Source organism: Pieris brassicae, chromosome 2 (genome assembly GCF_905147105.1).
Source record: "Pieris brassicae chromosome 2, ilPieBrab1.1, whole genome shotgun sequence".
NCBI lineage: Eukaryota > Metazoa > Arthropoda > Insecta > Lepidoptera > Pieridae > Pieris > Pieris brassicae.
The window spans coordinates 2,867,698-2,881,616 of NC_059666.1; the positions used below are offsets into that span (position 1 = coordinate 2,867,698).

At 31.8% G+C, this 13,919-nt stretch overlaps 1 protein-coding gene across 2 annotated transcripts in view; it reads left to right on the top strand.

Annotated features, from left to right (window-relative positions):
* Window positions 1–1,068: 1,068 nt before the first annotated feature.
* The window catches only part of LOC123718599, a 69,783-nt gene continuing 56,932 nt past the window's right edge, over window positions 1,069–13,919 (top strand). For both annotated transcript variants that reach the window (XM_045675252.1, XM_045675259.1), the window contains exon 1: window positions 1,069–1,205. In XM_045675252.1, coding sequence (XP_045531208.1) covers window positions 1,204–1,205 — 2 coding nt within the window. In that variant the 5' untranslated portion in view covers window positions 1,069–1,203. The remainder of the gene's footprint in view (window positions 1,206–13,919) is intronic.

Sequence of the window (13,919 nt, forward strand, 5' to 3'; positions counted from 1 at the left end):
AATTTCGTTATATTCTTATTTTGTATCAGAAAAACATGTCCTTATTTTGGTACGTAACTTGCTGGATTTGCGCATAATCCTTTTATATTTCTGACGCTTATAAAGGTTTCTAAGAATAATGTAACACATTTGAAGGGAAATGGAGCAGTGCGGTGTCCGCGATAATAGCATTAAGCTGTCGCAAAGAAAATTGCGTCCCTGCATTTATAGCGGCGGAGTCGGAAAATGATATATGGAAAACTTAATAACACTATAACGTGTACACGAACTAATAGTATGAATACATTAGTAACATTACTAAATCATTATTTTGCTGCTTATTTGTTATAAAAAAAAAACTTAAACAAATCTTCCGATTTAAGTTTATATAGATATGTTCACCGGTGTAAATATTACCATTACTATTTCACCATCTTGTACCGATCTGCGTTTTAGTAGCATTGCAGTATAAATCACTTGAGCTACGGAGAAAGCAATCGACAATGTACTTTGCACCAATTGTAGATAGAACAGACTGGACGGGCCTGCTTTCTACATTTCTTTAGCTGTGTGTCCATGAACCTATAATACTTAGGTCCCCAAAGTATGCTCCGCTAACAATCACCAAATCTGCGGATTTTGGTGCTTAATCGTTTCCGCGCTAAAAATTGATAAATGCGTCAGGTTTGGAAAGATTAAGACATACATCCCGTATTAGTAGTTTAAGATAATAAAAAGTATTTCAATATTAATAGTAATAAGTTATAAATAGGTACGTTTTTATTTGTATTGTTTATATTGTGGTTTAGTTTAATTGTTATATAATAAGTTTTCTATTATATTGGTATTAAGTTACTGTAAAGATATTCAATAAGGAAATAAATAAATAATGTTTTGGAAATGGCACTTAAGGTTATGGTAATACGGAAATCTAAGCTTAATCATTTATGTTATAAAACCCAGTTTCTCAATGTTTAAAAGCTACACAGAACTAGAGAGTAGAAGAACGTTGTTGGGATTGCAAGTACAGATTATTCTGCAGTCTAGAAAAGAGCGTAATCAAGTGTGCAGTCTGCACTGTACTTTATTTAGTACCGCGGCAATCGCCGTCGTTAAAGGTTGTGTGTCATGTTATTTTCTCTCTCGTCAAATTACGATGTTTTGTGTACAATTAAGTGATTAGTGATTTATGATAGAGCCTATATTTTAGAAGAAAATTATAAAATGTAAGTCCATATGGATAATAACAGTTAATCGTAGGTTTAAAAACCACTTCTTTTTTAATTATTTCATTACAATGGGTTTAGATTTTAGTATATAATAGACCTAATATAGATTGTTTGACACTAAATATAACATTACTAATTCTTTCGGTACAACAAGAGATTTTAGAATATATCTTTGTTGTTTGCGTTAAAGACCTTACCTACAAATTATTATGCACGTTTCACGATCGCGATAAGCGATCTTTACATTGTAATGAATACGAAAATATTTTGAATACCTTAAGGACATAGGTGAAATATAATAACTCTTATCCTACTTGATTACCTACGTGTTATGATTCCTCTTATCAAATTCCTTCTTACCAAAACATCCTACAATGAATAAATCACCGTACAGTCAACTATGTAATTCACTAGAAAGATACCTAAACGTATAGATAATATTACAAAAAATTTAATTAGCTGGTATCTCTAGAACTAATCTCTTGAAAATCTTTTTAGAGTTTAAAGCTATACGTCTATGATGACTATTTACCTACATGTTCCGTTTCCAATATAAAATACGCATGTTTATGAATCTCAATCCATTCTAGAACATTCCCATCGCTTTTACTTCGATCAAACTTTCTTGATTGTAGTCATAAAGCAACTTATACCATGACTTATTATAGTGATTTATTAATAAAGGCATTGCTTTAAATAATAATTTACAATATATAATACATATGTTTTGACAGTCTAGGTATTATAATAGCAATTTGATAATTCACTAATCCGTGATCGGGTCGATCAAGTTTAAGGATACGGTTAGAGCGCTAAGTTAGGCCATATGTGAAATCTATGTTTCCACTATAACCTTTACAAGCTAGTTGGTAATTCCTTTGTATTAACACGGGTTTGACAATGTTCTGCCTGTCCTTTTAGTAAAACAGCTGAAGAGACGGCGTTACATGACCTGACCGACTCTCCAATGTATGGATTCGACAGCTATAACACACAAGCTATGGATATAAAGAGACGAACTTAACGACGTCTAACGACAAAGAAATAAAGTTCAACAGTAGGTTAAAAGGCATCTTTCCGGTATTTGCTGTAAATGTTATGTACAAAATGTTGTAATAAGAAATAGGTAGTAGTGTTTAGTCATCCGGAGTACCAATGCCATTTACTTAACTTGTACATATAGGTACGTAAATTATTTTATACCTCGGACGACAACATAGTTGGTGAATTAGGCAGATTTTTTTTAAAACGGTTTTCGTACTATGAATACTATTTACTTCTATGATAAAAAAGTCTTGCTGAAAATAATATTATTAGATATGCAACATAATACAATCAATGCAGCAATTTGTGCGAACTAGAATGAAACACATTTAGAATTTTATGAGAAATCTGAAGTTTTACACAAATCGTGTCATTTATCGCGTTGCGCGATCGCGACACATCCGAACTTTGATTTCATAATTTTGTAAAATTTTGAAAGCAAATGCTTGTAAACGACAAACAAAATCGGTCGTTATCAGTATAACCATATAATTTTCACCTTCGAAACGATTTAATATCACTTGTGTACATTCCAAGCCCATTTCAAATGCGTAATATAACCTAAGGACTTATCTATAAGATTGTTAAGATAAATTATGGCATAACGCCAATGTTTACAACGTAAAAGACTTCAATTGATCGACTACAATGTTGCATGAGGCAATTATTCACATATAACCGTCATTATGTTGGAATGCTACCTATAGACAACCGAACAATAATCACTTAAATGGCAAATGCGTTATTACTACACATTATTAGATAAAAATAAACACAGCTAAAGTTACATCTATTTATATACGATCAGAACATCTAGTGGTAAATCGTGATAGCTTCAGATCATGTCTTCTAAACCCGACTGGGTCAATGGACTTTGCTATGATATTAATAATAAACACCTTCGTACAAGAAAGTGTAGTTAAGCTTGTATTTTGCAAACGGCTTACAGATACAAGGGCCTTATAAAACATTGATTGTATACCCTACATTATTTTCCCAATACACATATCATCTAAACTATAAATCAAAGGCGCTGCAACCTTTTAGGTCTGGGCCTCAGATTTCTGTTTCTGTTTCATGATCGTTTGTGAATTGAATAGGCAAGTAGGTGATCAGCCTTCTGTGCCTGACACACACTGTCGACTTTTTGGGTCTAAGGCAAGCCGGTTTCCTCGCGATGTTTTCCTTCACTGTTCGAGCTAATGTTAAATGCGCATAGAAAGAAAATCCATCAGTGCACAGCCGGGGATCGAACCTACGACCACAGGGATGAGAGTCGCACGCTGAAGCCACTAGGCCAACACTGCTCTACACATATCATCTACATAGATTAAAAAGGGATCTAGAATATTTTTATTATTTGATTATTTAAACGTTTTACGTCAGTGAACTAATCAACAAGTGCTGAGGTTTATTCGTAAACCCGTGACACTTTAAAGATATTACATAATTAATGTTATTTTATGTTAATTAGAAATCATATAAAAATTGTTTTAAAAACTACACAGAAAATAAGTATCCCACGCGCCATCCTTCGCTTGTAAACAGGAAAAAAAACATGTTATTCACGATCTGTTGTGACACATTACCTATACCACTATGGGACAAAGTACATTCGCTTTGAAGTTCAAATTTTTTATGCCTTACAATCAATAAAACAGTTTATTTATTTACAATATTAACGCTTTTAATTTTCATAAAATCAAGATAAATATCAAGAAAAGCTTCAAACCAAATTTTATATGGAAAACAGTATATTTTTCATTGATTAAAAAAACCTTCACTATACACTAAATCGTTAAAAGTAGTGGAATAGTAGTGAAATTTCGACAATGAAAAACATCATATGTACAACGGACAATGTACTAATTAGAATGCAAATTACGTTTTGCAATCACATATTTTTTGTTAGAGAAAGAAAACTGTTTTAAAGTCTTTCATGAATTAAATAGAGCAGTGGCATCAGGAGTACCAGTTCAATTATTATTTTTTGGGGACGGGGGAAAACCTCACAATTTTTCTTTATATAAAAAGATATTTGTACAAATTAACGCCAGTCTGACAACTATATAAATAAGGCTTCTCCCTATGGGTTTATGTCTATAATCGAATGTTAGTATTATAGATTTTTATCTTGTCTACATACAAATATGGAGTTTATGGACCTGCATAAACATATATTTTTTACTAAAGCAAATAATCATTCGATTACTCAACTTGTTCAAGGGCCACTTGTAAATAATGAATCAATGTTATCAGTGACTAGATTATCTTATATATATATTATCTTATGCGTTTCCGTTGGAATACATGTACATTAGCTCAGGACACATACGTGTTGTGTTTGGCGTCCGCAAGGAAAATTTAATTAAAACAAAAAAAAGGTTTTTTTTTAGATTAATCTTTTCATTTTTATTATTTATTCATCAATTGATGTGCATGCGTAAATGGATATAACGATAACAAAATTATGTCATGGCAGAGCTATGCTCGCTAAAACACGTGCTCTAATGTCAATGCCCTTCAGGACACCAACGGGATTCCATTCAATAGAACAATCCATATCTTAGATTTAATAGTTTATCTTTAAAAATTAATAAATTAGTTTATATGGTATGCTATTCCGTATGTTAGGGTGGTCTTTCACTTGCATTCTTCCTTTCTGAAGGTCATGTTAGTGACGCCGCACAAATTCCACCTCTCTCCCCCGTCTTCGGCAAGTCAGGGCGCGTAGGTGTGACCTTTACTTGATACGTTGGTAACAAAGTGTTGTTAGTTTTGGACTCGGACTAGCCGTCCAGGGAATCCTTAGCAGCCGTCCCCAACGCCACATTTTCAGAGTATCTCTTTGTATTTTAGTATTGTCTTTGGTTAACATAGCTTTTGCACATTGAAAGAAAACAATTTTTTAACCGGATTAAAGCTAAATGATAGAGGACACCGTGAGTAATTTCTGCAAAAACCCGTTATCTTTTAGTCGATACCAACTCCGGGGAAATAAATACAGATAACACAAATTTCTCTACAGCTGTGATACTTTTGACATTCACCACCTTTTGTCTTCAGTCACCGTGACCACGCACGCTGTAAACGAAAAACGGCGGGAAAATTTAAAATTAAAATTATGTAAAAAGTTATTATAAGTTTATAATAATGCACATAGTTTTAATCTGGTTATAAATTTGTTTTCTTTCTTTGTATTCTTTCAGATGTTTATAAATAATAAACTTTATTATAAAAATGTAATTGTAACATAATCTAATACGTGAGTTTCATTATATTAGAATAAAATACCCAATTACTGATAACATTTAACTTCAATGACATGCAATGAAGCTAACATAAACGTAGCCCAACAAAAACCTACTGTACAAAAAATGACGTAATAATACTTTATTCTCAACTCATTGTTAGAGGCAAAAACTTTTGAGAATTGTACTTATCTATTGTATTAAATAATGCTCGGTAAATCGTTTCTTCTTACTTTATTATCAAAACTGTGCATCGGCAGACTAACGGAAATTTTGACTAATTAAGATGATCATGAACATCTTCATAGATAATGTAATTCTTTACAAGATGTAGTCGAGCATTCGATTCCAGGCTAATTAAAAATAGCCCGCCCGATAAAGGTATACATTGAAACCGGCCTTATACCCAAAAATCGATGATATGTGTACAGAAGGTTGATCGCCTGATAAATTTTGTGCAATTGTACGCCTTTCTAGAATGCAAAATAAGATTGCAATTGCCCCTTTGCAAGTCAAATTATATTTTAATATTTAAAACAGACATTTAAGAATCGATGCTAAGGCGTGTAATAAGTCATCATCTCAAGTCGTTGATCTTAAATTTAATTCTGTATCTACCAGAGCGTAGTTAGGGTCGATTACCTTTGCAATGGCCTTCTAACTGCCTACACAGTGGAATGAAATGTACACAGACCTACCGCAAAACCGTACCGTCCTCTTAAGGTATTACAATTCAATATTTTGTCTTTGTGTAATTAGAAATGGTACTTTGCATTGTGTGAGAAATGCGTATAAGTCATTCATAGTTTTGAAAAAACAGAAAACAGACTCCTAAGTGCACTACTATAATTATATAAAATAATATGATTAAATGTTCTTCGATTTTGTCTTTATAGGGTCATGAAGATATGATTTTTTATGGTCGTTTTAAGTCGTAATTAGCTTACAGTCGGAAGATTAAATGCAGTAAAGCGATCATTTGGATTTCTAAAATCGAAGAGAATTTTCATATAATATGTGTATAGTAATCTAATGTAATTTAAATCACTAAATAAATATAAAAATATAATGAGTACTCTATAAAATGAGAACTGTTAAAAACTTTTTCTCAATCAAATCCGCAATTTACCAAGCTGAAAGGCTTTTTTGTTGGATGTAATTAAATAAATAGATATTAATGGGTATTATAATTTTCTGTGTCTAGACTGAAATTTAAGAATAAAACTTTATTTATTAGATAAATAGAAATTTTTATTAATTAACATTGATATATATTATTATTATATCCGTTAAATAAGTTGGAAATTTGGATTTTTTTCAAATAAATTTAAAAAGTTAACTGTACAATAAGGAATATAAGGATTCCGTACTTCTTTGCATATTCTGCTGGCGCAGTGACCCAATCTGAAACTGCCCGGTATTTTTTAACTTCTAATAGATTCATCCCAGCATTTGTGTGCAATTTTGATTTAGTTATCTTAATATCCATAGAGGTTGCAACGTGCGAATCTTCCAATTTTTTTAATAATCTATGTGTTGTCTTTGACATACTCCATACTTTTTGGTGAGCTGGTGCATAGTTTACTTATATTTTTAATTCTTGCAATTCACCACAATTAATACCAATATTAATTTATGTGAGAAACAACCTCGAATAAAACCTGCGAGAGTGTTAAAAATAAAAGATACTGACAGATTGAAGCCCAATAAATAACCAGTTAATAAACCGCACCCTCAAGCACTTCGTTAATTCAATAAATTATTCGAAACATGAAATGAAACCATATCAATTTTATTAATGTTTGAGATACGATCGTTCCATAAAGTGAGAAATAACAGTTATCTATGACTCCACAGATCATACTACTATAATAACATTTGATGTTTCGCGCGTTTTACAGTTCGTATGGTATTGGATGACCGCTTTTAATAGTGATAGACAAGTTATGTTACATCTGGGACATGATTTGTTGAAAATCGATCTCGTCTACTCTTTTGAAGTATGTTTTTATAAGTGATTTAATAACAAAATGTGTATAATTGTATCTTTACGTAAGAAGGTACAGATACCGGCAAACTTCTCGAGCATTAAACAAGGGAGTGCGGGAAAGTTTGCGCGTACACAGCGCGGGACACAAACGTCAAGTGATTTACCAATCACGCGATCGACACGTCACTGTCCCGCCGAGAACCTCCCAACAAACAACAAACAACCTCCCTAAAAATCACTTCTGCGCAGGCAAGGATATTTGTTCAAGATGTTTGCCGATATCTATACTACTTGTTAAAATAAAACTTAATGCACTTAGCTTCATAGTAATTAATCCGCAATTAATGATTTGCATTTATTTCATTACATAGAAGAGATGGTGTTTTGTTTTGGTGTTACGCAAATAAATGAACTTGCTTATTAATTCAATTGTGCGTCAGTGACTTGCGTCACAAGGCGTGTATGAATATGTAATGAAGAACTTCCTCTATTTTTATAAAAAATCATAATCTTTACTAATACTATAGATGCCAAGTTTGTATGTAATATCAGGACAAATGAAGGTCTTTAACTTATTAGATTAGTACATTATTTGAAGAATAGTTTCACATTTTAGAATGTACAAGATATACACGATTTTTGGGAAATTTTAACTAAATAAGGAATATTTGTAGGAAAGACTAATGAAGAATGCGCTTTATCTAAATATTATAAAACAATGCCTGAAGTTGGCGATTACAATGTTGTGGTCATCACTATATGGAACTATAGCCCCGTCGTTACAACTGACAAATAAGGATCTCTTAATTAGAATTATGCTAAATTATAGGTTTATTTTTATCTATAAGTCCCGTCTTCAAGTACTGTTGTATTTAGGCCAGCGACTGATTTATGTATGTAAAAAAAGCCGTTGTTTATATACAAAACAAACGACCCTTTAGAAGTACTAAAGAAAACTTTCATTTCTACACTTCCAAACATTACAAGGAAAAACTATATTTATAAGATGTTAAAATGAGTCACATAGTAACCAATCTAAAGCGTGTAATGGCCTCAAAATCTTGCTCATATCCGGCAAACTAACTTCTGCCGCATTTTTTGCGGCATTGTAATGTTATTGAACCTATGATGATTTAGATAACAAACCATTGTGCCATAAATTTTTCTATTCACGAAGATGTGAAAATGTGTATCTATTTTATATATAATAAAAACCTGCTTATTAACTATTTCTTTTCTAACAATACTCATACATTGCATTAAGCTAATTAGTTGGTATAGGCCAAAAACAAAAACATTAAAAGTACTCTTATATTACAAAGTCTTTCAATTTTAAAAAGACGTCAATGCTTTGCATTGTTAAATTAATAAAAACAAACATTTGTTTGTGCTCTCAAACATCACACATGTTAAAATGAGGATAATCTTATGAAAATATGTTATAAAAAGGATATATGCGTGTAAAAATGACAGGAAAACTTAAGAAGGCGCAGCGCTAACCAGATCCATGCAACATCTTCACAATCGAGTAGCAGCAACTGCCAACTTTTTCTATCGGAAAAGTAGCATGGGTCCGCCAAGCGTCCGCGAATATACAATGTAAATACATAAATATCAATTAGGTAAGAATTTAACAAAGCAAAAGAGATGAATTAGAGTATATCATTTTTATATATATATTCTGAATAGTTACACATATCCCCTTATTTATTAAAGCTTAATATTGTCCTGTCTGGCTGATCAGGCTACGTCTAACCCATATTTCGTTCGTTGATAGATTCTATATAAATACTAAGAATACTTATAATGTTATTATAAGTATTCTTATACGGTTTTAGTTTTATAACGAATTGCGCTAGCACGACATATCGTTTGCCCCGGGGAACTAACTCGTAAAAGCAAAATCTATATTTGTCAGGAAAAATAAAAGAACGTAATGCTATTATTACTAGGATTCAAATGTATATATAATGATCAAAGTACATTAAATATACAAATATATATCAAATGAAAGCTAATTCTTCATTTGATTTAAATTAGTGATGCATCCGATACCGATAATGATACCTATATAGTAACGATACTTTTCAATTTCATCTTGTTTAATCTAGTTCCAAGCGAGACACAGACTATCTATGCCCGGGGAAACCCCGCGTTTTATTCAGTTAGTTGTCTCTCTCACCCGCTTTGACCCTGCGTATTGCAATTTGCGCGTAGTAGGTTCTCAATACAAAATTAAATTAAATACAGAATTACAAAAATCTTACAATGTTAAATTTTGATTATTAGCAGTTTTTAAGTTACACTTTTTCAACGGATTGAAGCTAAGTATCATTATTATAAACATATAATTATTTATATAATTTTAAATTTAAATTTTTCCGACGTTTCGCGTGCTTTACCGCGTGCGTGGTCACGGTTTAAAAAGTGTTTTCTTAATGTGTAAAAGCTATGTTAACAAAAGACAATAGTTATTAAGTTTATTTTCATTTAATTATTACTCTTAATCTTAGGTTTAATAACTTAACCTTTAATCTTATTAAATATTTGTGACTGTTTATATTTTTTTATAAAAATTAAAAACTTTAACCAAACCTTCATTTAATTTTAATTCACTCAGTATTGGTATCGGTATCGTATCGACAAAAAGGCGTATGCATCCTTTATTTAAACACTGTTGTTTTGTATTTAGTGTAAATAGTAAAAAAATACTAAATGTACATTATAGTAATTTATCTAATTAGACTGAAGAGCTAAAGCGTTTTACGATTGTTACACTGTTTAAACATAATTACGGACAACACAGTAGCCGCACATTACGACGGCACATTTTGAAGAATGTTTAAGACGTAATAATCTATTATAACTCTTTTCCCGGAAATATTATGACGTTGGTGAAATAGAGATATTTTATCACTTCTCCATCTTTATTTTTAAGCATTCGCGTTATTTGTATGAATATAATTATAATCTAAACTAAAACTATATTTATGATTGTTGCGATCTATTTCAAGAAAGTAAAATTACACGAGTATGACTAACATTGTGACCAAAACAATTTCAGTAGAAATAAGACATCTTCGAGTCATCAAAATTGTGAAAAAAAATTATAGTACATCAAAAATAAGAAAACGTTAAAATAGTCGTAACAGTGCCTTACGACTTTGTACCTTGGGCAAGCGTTATATTTTATAAATATAGCCTATGTTACTAAGAGATCATAGATTTTCTGTTCAGGCCAGTTTTTTATTCGTTAAAAATAAGCAAAAATATAATGCAAACAATAAATATTTTTTTATAATAATATTGAGAAAGTCAAGGTGAAGAATGTTAATAAAAAAATTAAAATCGACGGCGCTAGAACCTTTTTTAAGTCTGGGCCTCAGATTTCTGTAACTGTTTCATGATCATTTGTTAAAGGAATAAGCAAGTAGGTGTTCAGCCTTCTGTGTCTGACGCACTCCGTCGACTTTTTGGGTTGGCAAGCCGGTTTCCTAACGATGTATATGTATTTGCAAAGAAATTGGAAAATAACATACATGCGAAATTTTGCATTCTAATCCAATTCCTTTCTTGAAGTTGGAGACACCGTTTATTTAAACAATAAATATGGATGGAAATAAACGCATTTCGTGTAATGAATACAAAATCTATTAATAATCTAAGTAAGACAGTGCTTTTGGTAAACATTACTAATATTCAAATGTTGACAACCCTAATTTTAAACGTAATAAATCCAAATTCGCTCGTCACTACGCCTCATTTGTCACGGGAAAGTAATTTTATGAGTCGCGTTATTGACCTGTAACAAAATTAATAGTCAACATTTATCATAAAATTCCTTAAACGATTTACGTTATTATAAAATTATTACGCTTGATTTATGAATGGTGCCAGTTGTCGATCGAGTTTGTATTGGAAAATAATTTTCTTTAGAATTATTTACCATTTAATATTGCCGGAGGTTTTACCGCCTCGAACGTTTGATGTTATGAAAATACTTCCAATAAAAATTCAAGAGATTCAAATTTAGAAACTCAAAAGTTCTATTTTTAAAAACACTTGCTAATGGCGTAGTATATTATTTTCTAATTAAATATTATATATAATTATGCGTAAATTAAAAAAAACATTAGCCGAACACTTTACTCATAAATAAACAATACTTCCCAGCCCACGTTGCTACGATGACATTAATTTTAATTTTGTAATGAGAAGGCCTTGAAAAGCAAAATTATTCTTGTATAGATTTCAGTGCATATTTTTAGCAAGTAGGTGACAATTTTGTTGAAGACAAAATTTATTATATCTTGTAAAACGAGCTAAAAATAGTGACCCATATTTAAAGTTGGTCAGCTCAGTCAAGGTCTAGAAAGTGTGACATCAGCAAAAATATGCCGATCAAAACACTTGACAATATTTATACAATATAGGTTTATACTATACTTCAACGATTTAAGTTGTGAACTGTAAGTTTGTTCGCCACATAACAAGATTTTAACTTTATTTAACGAACTAACGAACTGTGGAATCGACTCCGGTCTCTCGGTGGGATGTTCCCTGGGAGGTACGACCTCTAATTGTTTAAAGAAAGAGTATACTCCTCCCTCAAATGCTGGAAACCCACGAAAATGGATGCCCTATTTGGGTTTCTTTTTGGAGATCTTAAGGTACTGTCGTAGCTAAATGTGTGTAGTAGAGAATAGAGTTTCAAAAAGCCTCTTTAAATTGTATTAGTCTACCTGTGTTGAATCTACCGTTAAAACTTAGCCACTGTTAGTAGAAGCGCACAAGTAAGTTTTTTTTATGCAAACACGTAATTCGGCAAAGATTACCTTCAGTGACATACGCAAAGATTACTATGGTTTTGAAATTATGTACGAGGTCGGGCCGCGTTGTTAGTTATAATTATTCTAACAAAATGCTGAATTTAATAATTTAAATTGCGGTCATTGAAATCTAGAACACGATATCTGTTTTGTTTACGTTTACAATAATACCGAAAATATAGAGCCTGAAATTTGGAATTATTATCTGTGAAGTCTTTCCTTTTTATTTACCATTGTTAACGGTCACCTGTCACAAAAATAATGCTAATTCGGAGACCATTTAGAATCTGCAATATTACATGATGTTAACAAAAATATAAAAATCTCATATAAATTCCGCTGAAACTGTAAAAAGTTTAGATTTAGATTTATAAGATTGTGTCTAACTCACTTTATTTTTAATAAAGACATAACATTTCAATCCATTGGTATCTACAAAAACTTATACCTATATATATATATATTCATGCCGTGGAATTGATGGTCTTTACACGTGCTGTTTGCCTCCCGATGTTTTCCTTAATTACCATATATTAATTGAACATATAAAAAAATCTACTAACATACAGCTAGGGCTCGTACAACTGTAGGGTGTCTTAACCCTAGGGCCTAACCAACACTGCTCAATATAAAATGACATTGCGTAAATGGGCAATTTAACTCGAGAGCGCAAATAGTTGAGACAGGAGGATAAGCAGAGCAATAAGCGTATGAGAAATGGCCCATTATCCTTTAGCTAGGCAGTTATTTGGACTGGAGTATCCAGAAATAACGCTTTGGGGACTTTTATTTATTGCCCAATTTCTTTTAACGTTTTTTCTAAGACCAAAAGGCGGCCGCTTGTGTGTGACAGCTTCGCAACGACCTTTGATTGAATTGAGGAAACGATAATTACTTAGCCAAAAGATCTGAAAATCATTATTGCTATTTTTTAATGCAACATGAGAATGAGTGAGTTATGCTAAGCGAAGTCATTCATTAAATACTTAAATAATGACAACATGAAATAATGTTATTATTTACTTATAAATTCACGACATTCATACACAATGAAGGGATGCCAGAGACCACAGATGCCAGACTCCACTTGCTACGATCCTGACATACACCAACTCTCATGTTATTCACAACGTAATTGGGCACAGTATTTTTAGAAATAAATGAGACATATTAGAATTATGTCTTAGTTGGTAGCCTTAATATTAGTTCCATAAAAATTTTCAAAGTTTATTTATAATACAATGTTTTTTAACGTTATTGTTTCTAATGGTGAAGGCGTTTTAGGCCCGCTGTGTAACCCTACATAATCATATACTACCGCATTCAAAGGCTTTCGGGGTCGCTACCGCATTCTTCTACACGTGACTTTACACGTGTAGCGTTCTGTTACAGTACTTATACGATCGCACGTTTCTCTGAACGATATTACTGATTCGTGACAATCTTGTAGTGAAGCGAAATCAGAAATATTTAATTTGACTTCAGACCTTTATAGTATTGTGTATTTATAGAACTAAATCCTTTGATTTTTTGACGTAGTAAATTACGCATTACGCTAAACAAAATAGACTGTAGGTTTACCATGAGATCTAGTTTA